The sequence below is a fragment of the Oncorhynchus tshawytscha genome, linkage group LG01 (genome assembly GCF_018296145.1).
Source record: "Oncorhynchus tshawytscha isolate Ot180627B linkage group LG01, Otsh_v2.0, whole genome shotgun sequence".
NCBI lineage: Eukaryota > Metazoa > Chordata > Actinopteri > Salmoniformes > Salmonidae > Oncorhynchus > Oncorhynchus tshawytscha.
In genome coordinates, this window is record NC_056429.1 from 17,575,664 (window position 1) to 17,600,926 (window position 25,263).

The 25,263-nt window shown below is 41.4% G+C and overlaps 3 protein-coding genes across 4 annotated transcripts; 2 read left to right on the forward strand and 1 right to left on the reverse strand.

Annotated features, from left to right (window-relative positions):
* The first annotated feature begins 1,293 nt into the window (after positions 1–1,293).
* Positions 1,294–7,695, forward strand: LOC112229746 (spindlin-Z). 2 transcript variants are annotated; one of them, XM_024395877.2, is made up of 5 exons: positions 1,294–1,410; positions 2,107–2,145; positions 2,370–2,623; positions 2,833–3,066; positions 3,371–7,695. In XM_024395877.2, exons 2-5 carry the CDS (start codon positions 2,126–2,128, stop codon positions 3,574–3,576), a joined length of 714 nt encoding a protein of 237 aa, XP_024251645.1. In that variant the 5' UTR covers positions 1,294–1,410; positions 2,107–2,125; the 3' UTR covers positions 3,577–7,695. The 2 variants fall into 2 exon arrangements, with proteins under 2 accessions (XP_024251645.1, XP_024251563.1); XM_024395795.2 differs by having other exon boundaries at positions 1,295–1,410; positions 2,104–2,145.
* A 4,849-nt stretch (positions 7,696–12,544) lies between these two features.
* On the reverse strand, positions 12,545–14,280 carry LOC112266022 (MICOS complex subunit MIC13-like). Its single transcript, XM_024443787.2, has 4 exons — positions 14,086–14,280; positions 13,498–13,654; positions 13,345–13,396; positions 12,545–13,249 (listed from the first exon to the last, which is right to left on the reverse strand). The coding sequence occupies exons 1-4, from the start codon at positions 14,112–14,114 to the stop codon at positions 13,152–13,154; spliced, it is 336 nt and encodes a 111-aa protein (XP_024299555.1). The 5' UTR covers positions 14,115–14,280; the 3' UTR covers positions 12,545–13,151.
* Positions 14,281–22,033: 7,753 nt separating this feature from the next.
* LOC112266798 (hydroxysteroid 11-beta-dehydrogenase 1-like protein) lies at positions 22,034–24,750 on the forward strand. Its single transcript, XM_024445011.2, has 6 exons — positions 22,034–22,194; positions 23,472–23,602; positions 23,726–23,929; positions 24,064–24,157; positions 24,236–24,401; positions 24,557–24,750. Exons 1-6 carry the CDS (start codon positions 22,107–22,109, stop codon positions 24,732–24,734), a joined length of 861 nt encoding a protein of 286 aa, XP_024300779.1. The 5' UTR covers positions 22,034–22,106; the 3' UTR covers positions 24,735–24,750.
* The last annotated feature ends 513 nt before the right edge of the window (positions 24,751–25,263 follow it).

A 25,263-nucleotide genomic window follows, 5' to 3' on the forward strand; every position in this document is an offset into this window, starting at 1 on the left:
AAACAAATTTACAACTGCAACCTGGCCAAGATAAAGCAAAACAGTGTGACAAAAACAACATCACAAAGTTACACATGGGATAAACAAACATACAGTCAATAACACAATGGGAAAATCTGTATACAGTGTGTGCAATTGAAGTAATGAGGTAAGGCAATAAATAGGCCAATAGTGGCGAAGAAATGACAACTTATCAGTTTACTCTGGAGTTATATATGTGCAGATGAGGATGTGCAAGTTAAAATACTGGTGTGCAAAAGAGCAGAAAAACAAAAATACATATGGGTATGAGGTAGATTGTTGGTTGGATGGGCTATTTACAGATGGGTGTACAGGTGTACAGCTGCAGCGATCGGTTAGCTGCTCTGACAGCTGACGCTTAAAGTTATTGAGGAGATATGTCTCCAGTGATTTTTTGCTGTTCGTTCCAGTCATTGGCAGCAGAGAACTGGAATTAAAGGCGGCCAAAGGGGGAATTGGCTTTGTGGATGACCAGTGAAATATACTTGCTGGAGCGCGTGCTCTTGGTGGGTGTTGCTATGGTGACCAGTGAGCTGAGATAAGGCAGAGCTATACCTAGCAAAGACTTATAGATGACCTGGTGCCAGTGGGTTTGGTGACAAATATGTAGGGAGGACCAGCCAACGAAAGCATACAGGTCGAGTGGTGGGTAGTATATGGGGCTTTGGTGACAAAACGGATGGCACTGTGATAGACTGCATTCAATGTTCTGAGTAGAATGTTGGAGGCTATTTTTTATATGACATCGCCGAAGTCAAGGATCCGTAGGATCGAAACTGGGGGTATGTTTGGCAGCATGAGTGAAATTGTTGCGAAATAGGAAGCCGAATCTAGATTTAACTTTGGATTGGAGATGCTTAATGTGAACCTGGAAGGGGAGTTTACAGTCTAGCCAGACACATAGCTATAATAACATTTGATTTGATGTTCACAGTTAGCCATCGTTATGTAAAATAATGTAAAATAATTGTAACACCAGTGACAAAAAGGCAGCATACATTTTTTATTTGTATTTAATGTAGTAAAAATATAAAATACATTAAGATAATGTAAAGGGGTTAACTATTACCTGACTAAAAAAAGAATATATATATATATATATATATATATTAAAGTTGTCTGGTCAAAAAGCCACCATTTTCGGAGAACGAGCCTGAACGAAACCTGCGTTCACCACCACAATGACAACAATTCCCATTGTTCATTGCGCTGACTTTCACCTACCTATCAACGGACATCGCGCCTCGAGGTTCTATGGGGGCTGTAGTTATTGTTTTCCCACGGAAGTATCCTCCCATTTTCCATAGGTTTCGCAAGGTTTGCATTGACGGTAGTGTGCGTTTCTCTGTTGGAAGAATTTAGTCGTTTTGGCATGAAATTCGTGTACAGGTAATATGATATTTATGGGAGAGAATCCATCTTGTTATAGATTATTTATCGGGGACATTAACACAGATTTACATTTGCTTGTGCGCCGAACAACAGCATGTCGTGGAGTTGACATCAATACAATAATAATTGCTAACCTATTACGATCAAACAGTGCTTGTGGCGCGCATTTTCCATGTCTCATCAGCAGTGTGTGCGATAGGCTAGCACTGGGTCACATAGTAACATTGACGATGTTACATTTGTGATACAATCGTTGTGGCGAATTTAAATTGGCTACACTCCTCTCATTTATGCATGTGGGATACAGTGGTGTTGGCTGACGTATTTTTCTTGAAGTTGAATAGCACTTCTCTTGATCTCTCATAGCCAATTTGCAGTCTATGAGTTTGTGTTTCCTGATCCCGGTTGTGTATCTTCAAATAGTTAGTTACATGAATTATTATAGATTATGAAATGTGGGGTAAAGATGTATAACTGCTGCAGTTTTGTTCTGCATTGGTTGCAGTGACCTCCATGGATGCAATGCATACAAGGAAATAACCAGGAAGTTATTCAGACATGCTAAGCCATTGGCTGCTCTGGTTGTCTGTCTCAACCACTACTGTATACATAACAGCTCAGTCTCTTTTTTTCTGAAAATGGCTGTTTTTCTCCCAATCTCTGAACATTTCTATCTGTATCTTCCCTCAGCAGTATTTGAATTTTTGGAGGCATGTCCAAGAAAAGGGGCAGGTATGTGTAAACATGTTGTTTTCTGTAAATATGTTATCATGACATGCACACTTTGGAATTTTCCTCTTTCTAGACTGTCAGGGTAAGCTACACTAGGCTTCACTTATGAGAAAATATGAATTGTTTAACTCTCATAATAACATGTAAAATATGTCACACTTCCTTGTGAAATTATCCTATGAGTTTGCATATCCAACTATGACATACATAAATTGTGTCCCCAGAAAGCGGAGTAGCGGGGAGCTGAGTGACACCACAGTGATGACCCCTGACCCCAACAGTCTCCTGGGAGTGAGAATACAACACACCTGGAGGGAGAAGGGCAACCAGAGCAAATGGAAAGGCACCGTCCTGGACCGTCTCAATGTCAACCCCTCACTATTCATGGTCAAGTACGACGGGTTTGACTGTGTCTACGGCATCGAGCTATTCAAGGACGAAAGGGTGTCTAATCTACAGGTTCTCACAGATAAACTTGGTGAGTGTTGTGAATGTGATGGGTTTGGCTCCTTTTTTAGATCAGGCTTCATATCCTCTGCTCTGAGTAATGCAGAGACTTCATCATTTGGTTTGCACGGGTTATGACGTGTTCTTACTGCATACCTGCTACTGCATGATCAGACTGCAGGGACACAGTGGTTATGCGATGTTGGTCTCTGTCTTGATGACACTTATCTGCTTCCTCAGTCAACAACAAGATCAAGGTTCCTCACGGGGCAGAGGATTTGGTAGGCAAAGCAGTGGAGCACCTTTTTGAGAAGGAGGATGGAGAGAAGAACGAGTGGCGAGGCATGGTCCTCTCCAGGGCTCCCATTATGACTAACTGGTATTACATCACCTATGAGAAGGACCCAGTGCTATACATGTACCAGCTGTGGGACGACTATGCCGAGGGAGATCTCAGGATCTTACCTGAAGCAGGTATTGACCATTTCTCAGCTTCAGTATCATCTCCACCTGCAGCAGAGTGTTCAGATACTTCCCCCTACAGAGAACTGGAGAGAGGCTGATTACAGAGTAGAACTTGTTTATTCTTTACACACCAATTATAAGATAGTGGATTTAGGAGGGTTACTTTACAGTATTTGCTGTGTTTGTTCTTGTAGAAAGGACAAATATTTATCGATGAATACTTATAAGCATAACATATATTTTGATAATTCCCCTAAGCAGATTTCAAGAACAGACCCCTAGCATTGACATTATTCATTGTTTTTCCCTCTAGAAAATAAGCACTTGCTTCCGGCCGACCGAAAGCCAGGCGAGGAGACTGAGAGTCTTGTGGGGAAGCAGGTGGAGTATGTTACTGACAAAGGTGTGAAGCGAACAGGCCTGGTGATCTACCAAGTCCCTGCCAAGCCCTCCGTATACTACATCAAATACGACGATGACTTTCACATCCATGTCTACGACCTGGTCAAGACCACATAGGACACTTGTTTACTCACTCCATCGCTTACTTTTCACTTATCCTCCTCTCTCTATCTCTCGAACTACCTAAAGGCCCTGGAGGGTTTAACAGTTATGCTTTGTCATTCAGAAAGTGCAATCTATTAGTCCACATTGAATCTAGTTCTATGATATGCACAGCAGAACTGTAGCAATGATATTGTAGGCCACTAGGAGGAGGGTGGGAACGTGTACCCTTGGAAGGACCTTTTTACCCTCCCCACTTCTTTGGTTACCCCATTTCCTGGTTGTGCTCCACTGTAGACTCACATCTTGGACAGTCCAGGAGTGCATCTTGCCCTATGACAGACTCACATCTTGGACAGTCCAGGAGTACACCTTGCCCTATGACAGACTTACAGTATAGTGCAAGAATGACCACATTTCAATTGTTTCCCACATCCTGATGCTTTATTCAAAGCAGAACTGAATTATATATTATAAAACTAAAAGCTGGCCCCAGTAGCCATTCATATTTGGTCCTTGAATGGCCAAACAGCGAGCATGATGTATAAGTGAATCTTTGTAGAGACTAGTTTGAGCTGTTATGTTCAGTAAAGTGTTAGCTTTGAAAGTGAAATGCAGTAAGCTGTGATGCCCATGAAAGCATCATTACATTTTTTTGTTGTCTTTATCAATAGGCAACTAACTTTGTTTGATTTGTCAGTCAGTTCATAGACAATCATTCCTTGATAAACCCACAGTGCTATCATTGGATTCATAGCACTGGGTTGCACTGGCCTAGGAGTAGTGTATAGCAGTGTCTCCCAACTCCAGTCCTCGAGTACCCCTAACAGCACACCATTTTGTTGTTGGCCCGAACAACCTCACCTGATTCAACTCATTGAGGGCTTGATGATTAGTTAACCATTGGAATCTGTGTGCTTATCCAGGGCTACAACAAAAATGTTTGCTGTTGGGGTTATTGGACAACTGGAGTTGAGAAGCACTGCTGTGTGGTGATGGTTCAAACACTATTTTGAACTGCCTAATATGGCCAGGAGTTTTTCTTGACCACACAACCTGATGACTTGTCCAGATCAGGAAAACTCCTGGCCCTAACAATACCTGACCTGTTCAAAACATCATCAGACTGTATGATAAGCTTGAGTAGAATAGAGGCAGGACTTTACACTACATTCTGATGTTCAATAGAAAACAAACAAGCATCATAAAGTGCCTTCAGGCTGATCATGTTGTTGCTAACCTCTCACAATTTTATTCTGTTTAATGTTAAAGCCACTATTTGGTCAGTATTAGTAAAAGTAAAAAATGCTTGAAAGAAACAAACGTGTCAAAGACTGAGTGAAGAGGTTGTTGCTATTGTCGGTTTGTATTAGAGAATATGTGCAATGTTGGCAGTTACTGCAGTATACAATAATTTCCCCCAATATAACATCCATGGCCACAACAAGTGGTATATTGTAGCAATGGTAAACCATAATGGTAAAACGCATGGAGAAAATAAATCATTTATAACACGGCATACAGTATTTAATCTGTAACTTTAGATTGTGTTGTAAATGTATGCTGTTGTGATTACTCCCTTTATATTGTAAATATCCCATTGAAACACCAGCTTTAAAACCCATCTACAAATCTCACCTAGAGAAATGCAGCAAAGACATCTTCCAAAAAATCCTTAGGCCTGGTCTCTTGAGGAAAAATACAAGTTTTCACTTTTTAATCTTATTTTAAAGATTTGAGAGTTACACTCCATAATGTAATCCCAGGAAGTCCAAAACTCAAATGGACTGGCTAGGAGAATTCAGATTTACAGTCTCCTGTCCTACTCACCACTCCAGGGTATTCAGTCTATCTTTTTACACAGTACATTAGTCCATGGTGCATAGGGGTCATTGTACTTAGGCTGTGTTTAGACAGGCAGCACAATTCTGATCTTGTTTTTCACGAATTGGTCTTTTGACCAATCAGATTATCTCTGAAAAAGATCTGAAAGGATCTGATGTGAAAAGTCCAATTAGCAGGAAAAAAATACTGAATTGGGCTGCCAGTATAAATGTAGCCTTTTATTGTCAGATTTGCATGCATAACTTGAATGCAACCAAGCATATTAGTTATGACAGTTGCAGAGGTATAATATGATATATCTGGAAGATAATTTTGTGGCAGTCTTTGCAGTCCAATTTTAGTAAAATGTTTAGCTAGAAAATGTGACTGTAAAAAAACTAAATTGTCAGGGCCTATCTATAGACGGGTTAGCTGACGTCATGAAAACGATGTGCACGCTTCAATGGGGCAGAAGACAGTGTGTTGTGATTCTGGATGGTCAGATAGCTAGCAACAATGACAAGAACCTGCCACGTTTGGAATCCGTAGGTGGCTCGTTTTATCTAGTTCTTGATACCATGTCTTGTTTTGAGGCGTTTTGACTGATTCACATCTATGCTAATATTCTGTAACGTTATATTTGAGGGACAAGTGTATGGGGTCAATTTCACGCTATATGTATTGAATTCAAAATAAAATAAATGTGAACATGAAAAATAAAGTTGAGAATGTTAACATATTTTCGAGAACTGGTGAAATAATAGATGTTGCTCAAAAACCAAACAATTGAAAGCAAAATGTATAGAATTGTAAACAAAAATACATCAAAAACTTTTAAGCAAATAATTTTAAAGCGAGAGCAAAAACTCTAAGACAAATTCTATATATTATAATAATTCTATATATATTTTTTTTTATTTATTTGAAAACTAATGCAAAAATAGTTTTCGGGTAAATGTTCAACCAATCCTGTTGAATACATTTTGCCTACGCTCTTGCCTGCATGTGCCACCTTTTTGTTGCACAACTCGTATCTTTTTCGATGTCTGTTTCTTTGCTTTCACTACCAGTCTTTTCGATTGCAATTTTTGGCATTATTTTTCCGTGAAGGGCAGGATTTAGAGGGATGCGTAGACAATGAGTCTCCATTGGTTCACTAGTTTTGGAGTGACGGTTCGTCTTAACCCAATCAATGAACATGATAGACAGGCTTTTTTTTCTATTGCCTACTTAGGTAGACGGTCTGACGTCACCTGGTTTTAGTTAACGTACTTCAAAATTGTCCGTCACGGGTAAATAATCTACGGATATTAGAAGCATGTCTATCTAATACATTTAATGACAAACCATCTAACTACTTAGGTAAACATATGACTTACCTGTTGCACAACGTTCGGCACAGGTGTTGGTAACTGGTTCGCCATACACCTGCACCGAACGTTATGCAACAGGTAAGTCATATGTTTACCTAAGTAGTTAGATGGTTTGTCATTAAATGTATTAGATAGACATGCTTCTAATATCCGTACATTATTGAGCTGCGACTGACAATTTTGAAGTACGTTAACTAAAACCAGGTGACGTTAGACCGTATACTTACAGGCTTTTTTTCTATTACCTAATTATCATGTTCATTGATTGGGTTAAGACGAACCGTCATTCCAAAACTAGTGGACCAATGGAGACTCATTGTCTACACCTCCCTTTAAACCACGCCCTTCGCGGAAAAATAATTTCAAAACTCGCAATCGAAAAGACTGGCAGTGAAAGCAAAAGAAACAGCCAACATAAGCAAAGATGCGAGTAGTGTAACCAACAGGTAGTACATGCAGGCAAGAGCGTAGGCAAAATGTATTCAACAGGATTGGTTGCTAGGAAAGCTGAACTGAAAACGATTTTTGCATTCGTTTTCAAATGTATATATTTTTTTACCATTTGTCATAGAGTTATCCTCTCGCTTTAAAATAATTTGCTTTCAAGTTTTTGGGTTTTGCTTCCGTCTTATTTTTGTTTACAATTCTATACACTTTGCTTTCAATTGATTGGTTTTTGATTTCAACATCCATTATTTCACCTGTCCTCAAAAACATGTTTACATTCTCAACTTTATTTTTCATGTTCACGATATATTTGATTTTGAATTCAATACATAAGGAGTGAAATTGACCCCATACAAGTGCTCATTGTTCACATGTTCACGTGTCGGTTTTGTTGCTAAACAACCAACCTCTCAATGCTACTTGTATCACCACCATTTGTGTTGTGGTGTTTCTATGTACAGTAAAATGAAACTCCAAAAGATTGTGAGCACTCTTCTGTTATTGTGCATTTCTTTTTTTACTCCTCCCAGGTCTGGAGTTGTAGCAATCAACAACACATTTATGTAATTGTTAAGTCATGAGTAATAACGTTTTTTTTTGCACATCCCTTTCCTCTGCCATTTTTCACCCGTTGGATGTGATTTAGGTTCAGAATGATGTACAGTTGTGATTAAATTGGACACACTTTTAAACCCCCCACTCCCTCAAACTATAGGACTTTGAGGCAGTATACATTGTAGAATGTAATTAATAATACTACTGACCCAACCTCATATCCAAGTACTTTACCTAAGTAGGCTATGACATATCTTAAAGTGGTTTCCAACCAGGGGTACAAGGCCCCCTCGGGGTACTTGGCCTTTCCACAGGGAGTACATGAGAAGACGCATGAGACCATAGGCCAGGGTTCCCCACCTGGCGGCCCGCAGGGGTTTTTATTTGTCCCCCCAAGTGGAGCCTCCCTTCCAAAAAAAATCATATATTTTGTATTTTAGACATAAGGCTGTAAAAATACCAGCAAATCAGCTACCAGTGATTTTAATTTTGGAAATCTGTTCCAAGGTATTCCCACACATAAGAGAGATATGTGATCATACTGTACAGTGCCTTCGGGAAGTATTCAGACCCCCTTTTCCACATTTTGTTATGCTACAGCCGTATTCTGAAATGAATTAAATAAAACAATTTCCTCACCATCTACACACAATACCCCATAATGACAACACGAAAACAGGTTTTTGGAAATGTTAACAAATTTATGAAAAATAAAAAAAACATATCTTATTTACATATGTATTCAGACCCTTTGCTATGAGACTTGAAATTGAGCTCAGGTGCATCCGGATTCTATTGATCATCCATGGTGTGATTGGAGTCTGCCTGTGGTAAATTCAATTGATTGGACATGATTTGGAAAGGCCCACGCCTGTCTATAAGTTGACGGTGCATGTCAGAGCAAGAACCAAGCAATGAGGTCGAAGGAATTGTCCGTAGAGCGCCAAGACAGGATTGTTTCGAGGCACAGATCTGGGGAAAACATTTCCACAGCATTGAAGGTTCCTAAGAACACAGTGGTCTCCATCATTCTTAAATGGAAGAAGTTTGGAACCACCAAGAGCTGGTCAAACTGAGCAATCGGGGGAGAAGGGCCTTGGTCAGGGAGGTGACCAAGAACCCGATGGTCACTGACAGAACTCTAGAGTTCCTCTGTGGAGATGGGAGAACCTTCCAGAAGGAAAACCATCTCTGCAGCACTCCACCAAGTAGGCCTTTATGGTAGTGTGGCAAGATGGAAGCCACTCCTCAGTAAAAGGCACATGACAGCCCGCTTGGAGTTGGCCAAAGACTTTGCCGAAAGACTCTCAGACCATGAGAAATAAGATTCTCTGGTCTCAGGAAACCAAGTTTGAATTTTTTTGGCGTGAATGCCAAGTGCCACGTCTGGAGGATACCTGGCAACATCACTATGGTGAAGCATGTTTTTCAGCTGCAGGGACTGGGAGACTAGTCAGGATTTGGGGCAAAGATGAATGGAGCAAAGTACAGAGAGATCCTTAATGAAAACCTGCTCCAGAGCACTCAGGACCTCAAGCTTGGGCGAAGGTTCACCTTCCAACAAGACAACGACCCTAAGCACACAGCCAAGACAGGCAACATCCGCACTGAGCTAAAGGGTAGAGCTGTCGCTTTCAAGGAGCGGGACTCTAACCTGGAAGCTTATAAGAAAGGCAAAGCATCAATACAGGACTAAGATCGAATCGTACTACACCGGCTCCGACGCTTGTTGGATGTGGCAGAGATTGCAAACTATTAGACTACAAAAGAAAGCACAGCCGAGAGCTGCCCAGTGACACAAGCCTACCAGACTAGCTAAATTACTTCTATGCTTGCTTCGAGGTAAGTAACACTCAAACATGCATGAGGGCATCAGCTGTTCCGCAGACTGTGTGATCATGCTCTCCGCAGCTGATGTAAGGCCTTTAAACAGGTCAACATTCACAAGGCCGCAGGGCCAGGCAGATTACCAGGACTTGTACTCTGAGCATGTGCTGACCAACTGGCAAGTGTCTTCAATGACACTTTCAACCTCTCCCTGTCCGAGTCTGTAATACCAAGATGTTTCAAGCAGACCACCATTGTCCCTGTGTCCAAGAACACTAAGGTAACCTGCCTAAAGGACTACCGACCCGTAGCACTCATGTCTGTAGCCATGAAGTGCTTTGAAAGGCTGGTCATGGCTCACATCAACACCATTATCCCAGAGACCCTAGACTCACTCCAATTTGCATACCCCCCCTAAAGATCCACAGATGATGCAGTCTCTATTGCACTGCACACTGCCATTTCCCACCTGGACAAAAGGAACACCTATGTGAGAATGCTATTCATAGACTACAGCTCAGTGTTCAACATTATAGTGCCCTCAAAGCTCATCAATAAGCTAAGGACCCTGGGACTAAACACCTCCCTCTGCAACTGGATCCTGGACTTCCTGATGGGCCGCCCCCAGGTGGTAAGGGTAGGTATCAACACATCTGCCACGCTGATCCTCAACACGGGGGCCCCTCAGGTGTGCGTAATCAGTCCCCTCCTGTACTCCCTGTTCACTCATGACAACACGGCCAGGCACGACTCCAACACCATTATTAAGTTTGCAGATGACACAACAGTGGTAGGCCTGATCACCGACAATGACAAGACAGCCTATAGGGAGGAGGTCCAAGATCTGACCGTGTGGTGCAGGAACAACAACTTCCCCCTCAACGCGATCAAGACAGAGGAGATTGTGGACTACAGGAAAAGGAGTACTGAGCACGCCCACATTCTCATTGACGGGGCTGTAGTGAAGCAGGTTGAGAGCATCAAGTATCTTGGCATCCACATCACCAACAAACTAACATGTTCCAAGTACACCAAGACTCCCGAGTGGCGCAGCAGTCTGGGCTCCTGAATGGCGCAGCGTTCTAAGGTACTGCATCTCAGTGCAAGAAGCATCACTACTATCCCTGATTCGAATCCAGGCTGTATCACATCCGGCCGTGATTGAGAGTCCCATAGGGTGGCGCACAATTGGCCCAGCATCGTCCAGGTTTAGCTGGGGTAGGCCGTCATTGTAAATAAAGATTTGTTCTTAACTGACTTAACATGTTTTAAATTTAAAACTTTTTTTTTTTTTAAAGACAGTCGTGAAGAGGGAACGACTAAACCTGTTCCCTCTCAGGAGACTGAAAAGATTTGGCATGGGTCCTCAAAAAGGTTCTCCAGCTGCACCATCGAGAGCATCCTGACGGGTTGCATCACTGCCTGGTATGGCACCTGCTCAGCCTCCGACCACAATGCACTACAGAGGGTAATGCGTATGGACAAGTACATCACTGGTGGCCAAGCTTCCTGCCATCCAGGACCTCTATACAAGCCAGTGTCAGAGGAAGGCCCTAAAAATTGTCAAAGACTCCAGCCACCCTAGTCATAGCCTGTTCTCTCTGCTACCGCAGGGCCAAATCCTGGTCCAAGAGGCTTCTAAACAGCTTATACCCCAAAGACTCCTGAACATCTAATCAAATGGCTACCCAGACTATTTGCATTGCCCCCTTCCTCTTTTACCCTGCTGCTACTCTTTGTTATTATCTATGCATAGTCACTTTAACTCTACCTACATGTACATATTACCTCAACTAACCGATGCCCCCGTAAATTGACTGTGTACCAGTACCCCCGTATATAGCCTCACTATTATGTTACTGCTGCTCTAATTATTTGTAACTTTATCTGCATTGTTGGTTAAGGGCTTGTAAGCATTTCACTGTAAGGTATTAATTGTATTCAATGCATGTGACAAACCTGACAGAGGTTGAGATGATCTGCAGAGTAGAATGAGAAACTCAGGTGTGCCAAGATTGTAGCGTCATACCCAAGAAGACTCGAGGCTGTAATCGCTGCCAAAGGTGCTTCAACAAAGTACTGATTAAAGGGTCTGAATACTTATGTAAATGTGATATCAGTTTTGTATTCGTAATAAATTAGCAAAAATTTCACAACAGCATTTGCTTTGTCATTATGGGGTATTGTGTGCGGATTGATGAGGGGGGAAAAAACTATTTCGACAATTTTAGAATAAGGCTATAACCTAACAAAATGTGGAAAAAGTCAAGGGGTCTTACTACTTTCCGAAAGCACTGCTTCTACTTCTGTAGTGATTGCTGTTTAGGGTTTTAGGCTGGGGTTCTGTATAGCACTGTGACATCTGATGTAAAAAGGTCTTTAAAAATACATTTGATTGTATATACACTACTGCTCAAAGATTTGGGGTTCCTTATAAATGTCCTTGTTTTTGAAAGAAAAGCACATATTGTCCATTAAAATATCTTCAAATTGTTCAGAAATACAGTGTAGACATATTTTATGTTGTAAATGACTATTGTAGCTGGGAACTGCAGATTTATATCATATCTACATAGACATACAGAGGCCCTTTATCAGCAACCATCACTCCTGTGTCCAATGGCACATTGTGTTAGCTAATCCAAGTTTATTATGAAAGGCTAATTGATCGTTAGAAAACCCTTTTGCAATTATGTTAGCACAGCTGAAAACTGTTTTTCTGATTAAAGAATCAATGCAACTGGCCTTCTTTAGACAAGTTGAGTATATGGAGCATCAGCATGTGGGTTCGATTACAAGTATAGTTGATGATTCCTGCCATAGGCTTACTGTTAAAATGCACATGGCGGGGTACTCCGAGCAGAGCAAAATTCAGTTGGTGGAGCAAAAACAGTTGGGAAACACTGATTTAAAGTACACGGCACATTCAGTAAAAAAGACAGATCCCACCAAAGGTCTCATATCAGACATGTTTAGGTTTATTTTACACTCTTAAATAATATATACACATACACAAAACAATACATTCTGTATAAAATGTATTGGATGGGATAGATATGGAATCAGGTCAAAGTCAGAACAAAGTCAGAACATGCCAAATATATCAGTCTTGAGATAAAAAAAATAAATTGTACAATTAACGTACACAAGACATAACACTAAATGTCAATCAGTTAATGTAATTTCTTTTGGGTGCAGGTCTTGTTGTGGTATCCAGATTCTGTTTTTTTTTTAAAACTCAAAGTAGCATAAAGCAATGTATTCTGCTTGTGTTGACAAATTACTGTCATCCCAATAGAATGCAAATATTGAGTTCTGGCATTATCAGCAACTACACATTCCACAAATCAACACTGGCCTTGGCCTAATTCCACTGAATTTACTGTACCACTGCATTTTATAGTTGATGTGCTATGCATTCAAAGCAAGCAACTTATACAGGAGGGCTGTGATGTATTTTCACCAGTTGTGTTACTCCTGAGGATTTGGTTGTGATTGCATAGGGACCAATCCAAAACAAAAATTAGGTTCTTAAAATGTCTGCTAGTTGCAGGATGTCACTTTTCATTTGGTGAGGTCTTTCAGGTACTGCAAGCCTTGGTTGGTATAGCCACCTAATGCTGTAGGGCCCGATGAGAGAGCAGATATGGATGACTGCACCCCTGGAATGAAATAACAGAAACTCTTGAAATTGCTCAATTTTAGACTTGTAAGTCTGGAAAAGTCCTTTATGACTCAGCTGCCAACCATTTCTTACCCGAGTTCCACGCCTCGACAGGGGAGAATCCCATTTTTGGGAAGGCTGGAAGCTAGACGAAAACAATATACGTTTAATCCTCCCTCACCTCATACTCTATAGTGCATTATTCTGGCTGTCAGTTAAATCACAGTAGAATAAAGGCATATTTACCTCAAAGCCAAAATACTTCACCCACTCATCCACTGCAGGGGGAATGGCAGCTTTAGCTTTTCCAAGGACCTCTGAGCCCTGCGCACTTCCCCCTAATAGTCCAGAATCATAGGTAACATACAAAGCACCTCCTGCAATAGTCACCTTAGTGGCCAACCTGTGAGAGAAAAAGAATGACACTGAGATAAGACAACTAAGTGGATGGCGAAGTGCCACGTATTTGATGACAGAGAAACATGCCTTGTTAAACGTTACACCTGGCATGAAAGTGTACAAACACATTCACGTGTTAAATATACAAAAAGTGAATTCATAACTTGATAACCACCACACATATTGCATCAACGTTTGCTAGCTATCTGGCATATCTTTGCTAGTTAACGTTAACCAGTTATTGTTGTTAGCTACATGTTACTAGCTAGTTAACTAGCAGATAGTGTGCTGTTTAGCTAGCTGGCTGGATATTGACTAATGGACATAAATTCAAAGCTAAATTAAAGCTAGCTACTACAGTTAGCTAACTAGCTAAATGTTAACTTGCTAACCAGCTTGCTAGCTAACGTTAGCTATACTTTCTCGAGAACTTACTTTAGAACAGGCAATAGCTTAGCAGCCATAGTGTCACAGGCAGATCTATATATTTCTTGAATTAACGTTGTGTTTTTACTGGCTAGTTGCAACAGCACACATGAAATGAATGAACTCGACAACGAATAGTAACCGGCTACGCTACCTCAATAACTACGTTGAAGGGCAACCCCGTGACACAGTTATTTTTTTAACGATTTTTTAACGAGAGTAGCGGATTCGCAAAAATATAATACATAAAAATAAATATATTTAGAGACGGTCATGTTTCAAATTATTTATATTATACTACAAATCATATTTTTTTCTGGATTTCGTCTGGGTATAAAAACGAATAATGATAGAAAACGTTCGTGATTATGCTGAAGCTGCTGTTGATGGGGGAGGGGGTTGCGGATTTTATTTATGTGTACATTTCAGAACACAAGAAAACATGTGCATAAATGTATTTACATTTAACTAGGCAAATCAGTAAAGAACCAATTCTTATTTACAATGGCGGCCTACCAAAAGGCACAAGACCTCCTGCGGGGGCTGGGATTTAAAAAAGTAAGAGGAACTCTGACCTTCTAGGCAGAGTTCCTCTGTCTAGTGCCTGTGTTCTTTTGCCCATCTTAATCTTTTCTTTTTATTGGCCAGTCTGAGATATGGCTTTTTCTTTCAACTCTGCCTTGACTTTGAGACTGGTGTTTTGCGGGTACTATGTAATGAAGCTGCCAGTTGAGGACTTGTGAGATGTCCGTTTCTGGTTGCTGATAATGGGCCTCTGTACGCTTATGTAGATATTCCAGCTACAATAGTAATTTACAACATTAGCAATGTCTACACTGTATTTCTGATCAAATTGATGTTATTTTAATGGACAAAAAAAGTGTTTTTCTTTAAAAAACAAGGAAATGTCTAAGTGAGCCCAAACTTTTGAACGGTAGTATAAATATATATATTATATATAGGACAGAACACACATCATGACAAGAGAGACAACACAGCACTAGATAAAGAGAGACCTAAACACAACAACATAGCAAGGCAGCAACACATGACAACACAACATGGAAGCAGCACAAAACATGGTACAAACATTATTGGGCACAGACAACAGCACAAAGGGAAAGAAGGTAGAGACAACAATACAGCACGCAAATCAGCCACAACTGTCAGGAAGAGTGTCCATGATTGAGTCTTTGAATGAAGAGATTGAGATAAAACTGTCCAGTTTAAGCTTTTGTTGCAGCTTGTTCGCTAGTTGCAGCAAACTGATAAACGTAATCAAGGCACAATAAAGTCAGAGACATATTGATGACTGTAATAATGAGGGGGGTAATAATAGGCCTATCAATAATAATAATAATAATAATATCTGCTGTTATCATTTTATTGCTCTGGTTGGTGCACCCTAATTGATTTAGCCTATAATTTTGCTGGCTGCATCCCCTCCCTATAATAATAGGCGCATTCAAGTTGATAATTTTTGTTAAGTCTGTGACCATCGTTGGTCTCCGCCTTTCAAAGTGTGTTGCATTACAGGGAAAAAAATTGTCTGACTTGTGCCTACTTGTCGACTGCATGAACTTTACAACAACCATGTGATGAAGTTTAGACTGCAATTGACTTCAATTTTCTGAAGTTGCTCCTCACTAGCTCGAACTTGCAGTCATCCCCTGCATTGTGGGAGGCACTATTCATCAACCAATCATTAGAGTGTTTTTGTTTGACCTACGTGAAGGAACCGCCTTCGCCGTAGGAGGGACGTGCAGGGATCATGGCGGAAGTGGATACCAAGTCTGAATCACGAACAGTGTTGAGTAAAGTTGAAGATGAATGTAAAATCGCAGTGTGACATAATGGAGGAAAAAGGAAATTGTCAAAAATTGGAATGGATGATGAGTCAGATAAGTATCTGTTTCTTGTTGGGATGTTTTTTTTTATATAAGGATGTGTATCTGATAATCCTATCATAGCCAGGGTGTTGATGGAGGTAGATATGGGATACTTCAAGAGAACCCAAGATGTCCGTTCTATTGGCTAACATGCAATCATTGGAAAATAAAATTAGTGACCTACTGTAACGGGTGTCGTCGTTGGATGAGGAGGAATCGGACCAAAGCGCAGCTTCGTAAGTGTTCATGACTTTTATTGAACTGAACACTGAAACAAAAATAACAAGGTGAATAAACGAAACCGAAACAGTCATGTCAGGTGAAGAACACTAAACAGAAAACAACTACCCACAAAACATAGGTGGGAAAAAGCTACCTAAGTATGGTTCCCAATCAGAGACAACGATAGTCAGCTGTCCCTGATTGAGAACCATACCCGGCCAAAACAAAGAAATAAAAACCATAGAAAAAAAGAACATAGAATGCCCACCCAAATCACACCCTGACCAAACCAAAATAGAGACAAAAAGGTAAGGTCAGGGCGTGACACCTACGAGCAAGATTAGACTACCAACGGGATATTAAAAATTGTAATATCTTCTGTTTCGCCAAGTCGTGGCTGAAAAACTACATGAAAAACATACAGCTGGCAGTTTTACACTGTATAAGCAGGATAGAACAGCAGCCTCTGGTAAGATAAGGGTTGGTGGTCTATGTATATTTGTAAACAACAGCTTGTGGACGATATCTAAGGAAGTCTCAAGGTTTTGCTCGCCTGAGGTAGAGTATCTCATGATAAGCTGTAGACCACACTATCTTCCAAGAGAGTTTTCATCTGTATTTTTCGTAGCTGTCTACATACCACCACAGGCCGATGCTAGCACTAAGACCGCACTCAATCAGCAGTATCCCGCCATAAGCAAACAGAAAAACGCTCATCCAGAGGTGGTGCTCCTAGTGGCCGGGCACTTTAATGCAGTGAAACTTAAATCCATTTTCTACCTGCATGTCAAATGTGCAATCAGAGGGAAAAAACACTCTAGACCACCTTTACTCCACACACAGATAAGCATACAAAGCTCTCCCTCGCCCTCCATTTGGAAAATCTGGCCATAATTCTATGCTCCTGATAGAAGACAATATTTAAGAAGGAAGAACCAGTGACTCGGTCAATAAAAAATTAGACAGATGAAAAATATGCTAAGCTAAAGGACTGTTTTGCTAGCACAGACTGGAATATGTTCCGGGATTTTTCCGATGGCATTGAGGAGTACACCACGTCACATGCTGACCAGACCGGACACGTCACGTGCGCAAGCGTTGCAAAATAAATTTAGAAATCCATGTTATTCAATTATTGCACCCACACTGCTCGCGTGTGCCAACGAGCGTCTGCGATGCCAAGGGCTAAAATAGAAGTCATTCCTATTTCTGATGGAGATCGTGCTGAAAGTCCTGCCTCTCCCATCTCCTCATTGGTTTATAGAAGCAGGAACCCACGTGCCATCCCCTCATTGGTTATATCCACATGGGTGATTGTTACTGTAATTTAATTATGCCAATGTGCTTTCATCAATTGAAAACCCTTAATCTATTTTATGAGAATTTCTAATATTCTTGTTTGCATAAAATAGACGCAGACCAGTCTTTCAATAATAGGTAACAGAATTTATTCTCGGAGCGCGCTGACACTTAACCACGAGCAACAGTTTATATACAGATCATGACGTCATTTCATTGCTTTAACAGAATCCCCTCCTCTCGACCGGGACAAAGTGAGGTGAAAAGTTCATTCACACTTACTAACACACTCCCAGATAACTTTTGACCCCTCAACATTATCGATCACCACTGAGCTGACAGTTCTAATTAACAGAAACGTAGGAATGCACTCACTGTCTTATCTAAAAATCCCAGAGCTAAGTTTCTGTAGGGTCAACCATAGACTAATGACCTTATGTGTTTACACAGTCCCCAACCCATTCGTTTCTTCCTAGTTGGAATGGTGTTCATTAACTTTAATTACTCCTTGTCCGTGTCACACAATCCCTTCTTATGAACTCATATTGTTAATCAGATATAATAAAACAGAGTATAAGTTTTACTTAGTTACAGTTCCATTTAAAATGATTTGTTCAGTCATTTAATCATAATTTTCCCAACAGTGATTGAAAGACGAACTTTGTTGCCGGTTGTCGTGGTAATACTACGAATGTTTAGATGAGATCACCATATAAGTTCAAAGATGAAAAGGCCTGGAAGGAGGAGAGATGACTAGAAATGATTCGGTTGGCCGTTTTATGTGTGGATTAATTGTCGGAGTAGAGGTCCTTCTGCATTTCAGGTAAAATAACAACTCAATGTTTATATCCCAGGACAAATTAGCTAGCAACAGAAAGCTAGCGAAATAGGACAAATTAAGCTAGCAAGTGCAAGCTAACTAGCTAAATTGTCATACATGTTTAATGCTTTTCGACCAACTGGCAAGTGTCTTCACTGACATTTTCAACCTCTCCCTGTCTGAGTCTGTAATACCAACATGTTTCAAGCAGACCACCATTGTCCCTGTGCCCAAGAACACTAAGGTAACCTGCCTAAATGACTACCGACCATAGCACTCATGTCTGTAGCCATGAAACGCTTTGAAAGGCTGGTCAACACCATTATCCCAGAAACCCTAGACCCACTCCAATTTGCATACCACCCAAACAGATCCGCAGATGATGCAATCTCTATTGCACTCCACACTGTCCTTTCACACCCTTGACAAAAGGAACACCTATGTGAGAATGCCATTCATTGTTCAAAGCCATAGTGCCCTCAAAGCTCATCACTAAGCTAAGGACTGCAGGATTTGAGTCCCTGGCGGCGTAGTGTGTTACTGATGGTAGGCTTTGTTACTTTGGTCCCAGCTCTCTGCAAGTCAGTCACTAGGTCCCCCCGTGTGGTTCTGGGATTTTTGCTCACCGTTCTTATGATCATTTTGACCCCACTGGGTGAGATCTTGCGTGGAGCCCCAGATCGAGGGAGATTATCAGTAGTCTTGTATGTCTTCCATTTCCTAATAATTGCTCCCACAGTTGATTTCTTCAAACCAAGCTGCTTACCTATTGCAGATTCAGTCTTCCCAGCCTGGTTAGAATAGCATTTATGTATTTTGTATATAGTTCTTTCATTCAAAATGTATCACTGTACCAATTCGGCCACTTGGCTACATGTGGGTACATTTGTGTGGGACACCTGGGTGACTTCATGCTCAATGTCATGTAGCTCGCTCATTTTTGAAGTTATCTGTCCAAAACTTTGCTCAGCTATTGTTGCCATATAATGTTCATCATTCAAATCATCCACAACATCCTATCTGTATGTTTGGCTCTTCTTGGTCATTTGAAAGATGATGCACCAACAATAAAAAAACAGAAAACGTATGTTTATTTCCTTGTATTTTCTTCTACCAGATCTATTGTGTTATATTCTCCTACATTCAATTCACATTTCCACAAAATTCAGAGTGTTTCCTTTCAAATTATATCAAGAATATGCATCCAGCCATTACTATGAGCCGTCCTCCCTTCAGCAGCCTCCACTGGTACAATGTACACACATACACGCATATTTTCAGTTTGTGAGTGTGTGATATGGGGTTTGGAGACATGTTTATTTTGACATTACAAAGAAAAACTTTTATAAACAATGGCTGATGCACCTCCCAACTTCACTCCAGGACTTTGGTCTATAGTCGGTTACAGGTGTAAAATAAACACCTGAAACTAGATCCCCCTACATACTGGTCTTGACGAGAAGACAAAAACTGTTTAACCAATCCAGTATATATGGAAGAAGAGTTAAAATAGTGTCACCTTGTTAACAACCAAAGAGGAAGTTGCATCACAGGCTGTCTTTCCATTTCAAATCAAATCAAATCAAATGCATTTATATAGCCCTTCATATAGACCATCATGGTCAAATAATAGGTCTGGGACAGGTAGCACGTCCGGTGAACAGGTCAGGATTCCATAGCCACAGGCAGAACAGTTGAAACTGGAGCAGCAGCACGGCCAGGTGGACTGGGGACAGCAAGGAGTCATCATGCCAGGTAGTCCTGAGACATGGTCCTAGGGCTCAGGTCCTTCGAGAGAGAGAAAGCAAGAGAGAAAGAGAGAGAATTAGAGGGAGCATACTTAAATTCACACAGGACACCGGATAAGACAGGAGAAGTACTCCAGATATAAATCAAATCATCAAATCAAATCAAATTTTATTTGTCACATACACATGGTTAGCAGATGTTAATGCGAGTGTAGCGAAATGCTTGTGCTTCTAGTTCCGACAATGCAGTAATAACCAACAAGTAATCTAACTAACAATTCCAAAACTACTGTCTTATACACAGTGTAAGGGGATAAAGAATATGTACATAAAGATATATGAATGAGTGATGGTACAGAGCAGCATAGGCAAGATACAGTAGACGGTATCGAGTACAGTATATACATATGAGATGAGTATGTAAACAAAGTGGCATAGTTAAAGTGGCTAGTGATACATGTATTACATAAGGATGCAGTAGATGATATAGAGTACAGTATATACGTATGCATATGAGGTGAATAATGTAGGGTATGTAACATTATATTAGGTAGCATTGTTTAAAGTGGCTAGTGATATATTTTACATCATTTCCCATCAATTCCCATTATTAAAGTGGCTGGAGTTGAGTCAGTGTCAGTGTCAGTGTGTTGGCAGCAGCCTCTCAATGTTAGTGGTGGCTGTTTAACAGTCTGATGGCCTTGAGATAGAAGCTGTTTTTCAGTCTCTCGGTCCCAGCTTTGATGCACCTGTACTGACCTCGCCTTCTGGATGATAGCGGGGTGAACAGGCAGTGGCTTGGGTGGTTGTTGTCCTTGATGATCTTTATGGCCTTCCTGTAACATCGGGTGGTGTAGGTGTCCTGGAGGGCAGGTAGTTTGCCCCTGGTGATGCGTTGTGCAGACCTCACTACCCTCTGGAGAGCCTTACGGTTGTGGGCGGAGCAGTTGCCGTACCAGGCGGTGATGCAGCCCGCCAGGATGCTCTCGATTGTGCATCTGTAGAAGTTTGTGAGTGCTTTTGGTGACAAGCCGAATTTCTTCAGCCTCCTGAGGTTGAAGAGGCGCTGCTGCGCCTTCTTCACGATGCTGTCTGTGTGAGTGGACCAATTCAGTTTGTCTGTGATGTGTATGCCAAGGAACTTAAAACTTGCTACCCTCTCCACTACTGTTCCATCGATGTGGATAGGGGGGTGTTCCCTCTGCTGTTTCCTGAAGTCCACAATCATCTCCTTAGTTTTGTTGACGTTGAGTGTGAGGTTATTTTCCTGACACCACACTCCGAGGGCCCTCACCTCCTCCCTGTAGGCCGTCTCGTCGTTGTTGGTAATCAAGCCTACAACGACGAGATGATGATTGTGGACTTCAGGAAACAGCAGAGGGAACACCCCCCCTATCCACATCGATGGAACAGTAGTGGAGAGGGTAGCAAGTTTTAAGTTCCTATAATAAACTGACCCTAGCCCCTCGACACAAACTACTGCAGCATAAATACTGGAGGCTGAGACAGGAGGGGTCAGGTACCGCCGGACAGGGCCAAACAGGAAGGATATAACCCCACCCACTTTGCCAAAGCACTGCCCCCACACCACTAGAGGGATATCTTCAACCACCAACATACCATCCTCAGACAAGGCCGAGTATAGCCCACAAAGATCTCCGCCACGGCACAACCCGAGGGGGGGCGCCAACCCAGACAGGAAGATCCCATCAGTGACTCAACCCACTTAAATGACGCACCCCTCCTAGGGATGGCATGAAAGAGCACCAGTAAGCCAGTGACTCAGCCCCTGTAATAGGGTTAGAGGCAGAGAATCCCAGTGGAAAGAGGGGAACTGGCCAGGCAGAGACAGCAAGGGCGGTACGTTGCTCCAGAGCCTTTCCGTTCACCTTCACACTCCTGGGCCAGACTTCACTCAATCATATGACCCACTGAAGAGATGAGATTTCCCCTAAAAACCGGAATATCCGGTTGTTGGGGACTCGGCAGAGGCTACTTGCTTCCGCCTTACCACTCAAACAAGCTCATTGAGTACGGTATTGCAGTCACAAGATGAAGGCTTTTACTAAACTCTTAATAGTTGGTGCTATAGGAATAGCTTTTGTTGCTTTCCAATGGAGTGGACCCACCTTGGACTCAGGTAAGATATTTATTTAGCTTCTTCCAATCCTTGACTGGTCTATCAAGTAAAACTGTTTCAAAGTACACGTTTCTTACACGTTTAAATCCAAATCAACACTGTTGGAATGTGTTTCCGTTTTGTTTTGGTAGGCTAAGTGATGAGTTATGTTTGGTGCAGTCCTTGGTGCACTCATGGCACTCTGTAATAAACCAATCTGATATGAATGATTTCACAAACACTTATTCAATGCAACTTTCAGGTTTACTGAGCTAAGCTCTCGGCCAGATTACCTTTGTGAGTGCAATACAGTACAATACACATACGTTAATACAGTATAGTCGTCCTAGGCCTGAAATGAGTCAGAGGCAACCATGTGGAATTGGAACCATACATAATATGCATTCCACTCATAACTGGTTTAGGGTGGAACACGTAGTAGTTGATAATCTGGCTAGAGTAGTTTCCATGTACAGTAAAAAGCAGTGGAAATTGCAATCACAGCATTATACTTCTAATAATCTATCACATTTAAACTTAGGTTATCGTTATTTCTATAAGTGTGGACATTTGTTTCCCCCGCAATTTCTCACCATAAATTAGCCTGGGTTTTTTCAGAACCAAAAGCAGCAAACTCAGGCACTATCAAAACAATTAACTTTGTTCATAACCCACTGGGCACAGACATCAATTCAACTTCTATTCAACATAATTTCATTGAAATTACACGTAAACAACGTTGATTCAAACAGTGTGTGCCTAGTGGGAAGTGTTTAAAGCAGTAATTCTCTATGGCCTATAATTAACATTCCCCTTGTTTCTACTCATATAGATTACACATTGTACTATACACTGAGTCCTAGACAGACATAAAGATCCATATCATCATGCTAGTTGCATGCCAGGAAAGTGTCCATTAGGTCTAGGATGCAGCACGTACTTTAGTGCACATCAAATGCACATATTCTTGATAGGCCTCACGTCGACAATAAACATCTCCATTCTATTCCCTTGTCTTAGTTTTTTCCCTTTTGAATTTTGTTTAGACAAACTATACTGTAAGATGTAATGAGTACTGCCAGAAGAGGACTGGCCACCCCTCATAGCCTGGTTCCTCTCTAGGTTTCTTCCTAGGTTTTGGTCTTTCTAGGGAGTTTTTCCTAGCCACCGTGCTTCTACACCTGCATTGCTTGCTGTTTGGGGTTTTAGGCTGAGTTTCTGTACAGCCCTTTGAGATATCAGCTGATAAATAAATTTGATTTGATACTGTAATGACTTTCAATGTGGCTGGTTTTCAGAGTCTTTAAAGGGTGCACGGGTTCTGGTGACTGGTGCCAGTACAGGTATAGGTGAACAAATGGCATATCACCTTGCCGGCTTTGGTGCCCAGGTGGTTATTACAGCCAGGAGGGAGAAGGTTCTACAGCAGGTCAGTGACACTTCAATCAGGTGTTTTCATCAATGTCGCTAGGCAATAGTTGTCTATGACAATACCTTAATGTTTTTCATAATTATGTTACTCTTATGCAAACATCACTCTCTTGTACTGCAGGTAGTAGAGAAGTGCCAGGGTTTGGGGGCCCAGAAAGCTCTGTACGTAGCAGCAGACATGGCCAATCCTTCTGACCCAGAAAGAGTGGTGCAGTTTGCTGTGGACAAGCTGGGAGGACTGGACTACCTGGTGCTGAACCACATAGGTTCCAGCCCATTCGCCATGTGGGACGGAGATGTGGAGCACACTAGATGGTTAATGCAGGTGGGGTATCTATCTCGACTACTGTGTTTCATGTGACCCAGTAGGATGACATGTACATGTAGCTACCGTTATATGTACAGTACCACTATTACAATAGTGTTATTTTATCTCCTCTTTTACTTTGTCTTTGTCAGGTAAATTTCCTCAGCTATCTGCAGATGGCGAAGACTGCTCTGCCCACCCTTGAGCAGAGTAGTGGTTCCATTGTGGTCGTCTCCTCCTTATTAGGTGAGTCAGAGCTCTTCTCTAAACTAAGCTTTCCAAGTGACCCTGGACCTATGATTGGCTAATGTTTTGGTCCCACAGGTAAAATTTGCAGCCCGTTTATGGCCCCCTACACATCCACAAAGTTTGCCCTGAACGGTTTCTTTGGGACGCTGCAGCATGAGCTGGCCATGCAGAAGAGCAACGTATCCATTACTATCACCGTCCTGGCCCTGATCGATACGGACTCGGCTATGGAGAAAGTCAAGTACGATATTGTTGATATCAACTTCAGTCAAGTTGTAACCGCACAAAGTGTTTTATGGTTGTCTTGATAGTTGTTAGAGCACCTATATCCAAGTATCCTTGGATACATTTGAAAAATATTGAAAGGATGCAGAGTCCTCACTGTTTGTATTACAGGGGGTTCACCAACATCCCAGCCTGGCCGGCCAGTGAGGCAGCGCTTCACATCATCACTTCTGGAGCCACTCGTCAGACAGAGTCTTACTACCCCTGGTTCTGGTATTATGGCTCTCTCATCAGAGACTGGTTCCCCTACTTAAGGGATATATCTATACGTAACTTTTATAAATATTAAACATATGCTTAAAATATACGTTATGATGAGAGAGAAAAATCAAGATAGCATACAGTATTATTCTTTTTTTATTTATTTCACCTTTATTTAACCAGGTAGGCCAGTTGAGAACAAGTTCTCATTTACAACTGCGACCTGGCCAAGATAAAGCAAAGCAGTGCGACACAAATAACAACACAGAGTTACACATGGAATAAACAAACATACAGTCAATAACACAATAGAGAAAAAAATATATAAATTATATAGAGCCCTTATTGCATGGAACTTCCTTCCATCTCATATTGCTCAAATAAACAGCAAACCTGATTTAAAAAAACAGACAAAGCAACACCTCACAGCACATCGACTCTCCCCTATTTGATCTAGATAGTTAGTGTGGATGCATTGATATGTACGCTGTGTGTGTCTTTAAAAAAAAAGTATGTAGTTCTGTCCTGCTGTTCTTGTTTATTGATGTTCTGTATTACAGTGGCTTGTAAAAGTATTCACCCCCTTGGCATTTTTCCTATTTTGTTGCCTTACAACC

What these genes read in the sequence shown, in the direction of transcription:
- LOC112229746 (XM_024395877.2), top strand. Translation starts at nt 2,126, where the DNA reads ATGTCCAAGAAAAGGGGCAG. An exon ending in GGTTCTCACAGATAAACTTG is followed by an intron (nt 2,624 to 2,832) that starts GTGAGTGTTGTG and finishes CTGCTTCCTCAG; the next exon opens with TCAACAACAAGATCAAGGTT. An exon ending in CAGGATCTTACCTGAAGCAG is followed by an intron (nt 3,067 to 3,370) that starts GTATTGACCATT and finishes TTTTCCCTCTAG; the next exon opens with AAAATAAGCACTTGCTTCCG.
- LOC112266022 (XM_024443787.2), bottom strand. Translation starts at nt 14,114, where the DNA reads ATGGCTGCTAAGCTATTGCCTGTTCTAAA. An exon ending in AAGCTATTGCCTGTTCTAAA is followed by an intron (nt 13,655 to 14,085) that starts GTAAGTTCTCGA and finishes TTTCTCTCACAG; the next exon opens with GTTGGCCACTAAGGTGACTA. An exon ending in TGAAGTATTTTGGCTTTGAG is followed by an intron (nt 13,397 to 13,497) that starts GTAAATATGCCT and finishes GTTTTCGTCTAG; the next exon opens with CTTCCAGCCTTCCCAAAAAT.
- LOC112266798 (XM_024445011.2), top strand. Translation starts at nt 22,107, where the DNA reads ATGAAGGCTTTTACTAAACTCTTAATAGTTGGTGCTATAGGAATAGCT. An exon ending in GGGAGAAGGTTCTACAGCAG is followed by an intron (nt 23,603 to 23,725) that starts GTCAGTGACACT and finishes CTTGTACTGCAG; the next exon opens with GTAGTAGAGAAGTGCCAGGG. An exon ending in ACACTAGATGGTTAATGCAG is followed by an intron (nt 23,930 to 24,063) that starts GTGGGGTATCTA and finishes TGTCTTTGTCAG; the next exon opens with GTAAATTTCCTCAGCTATCT.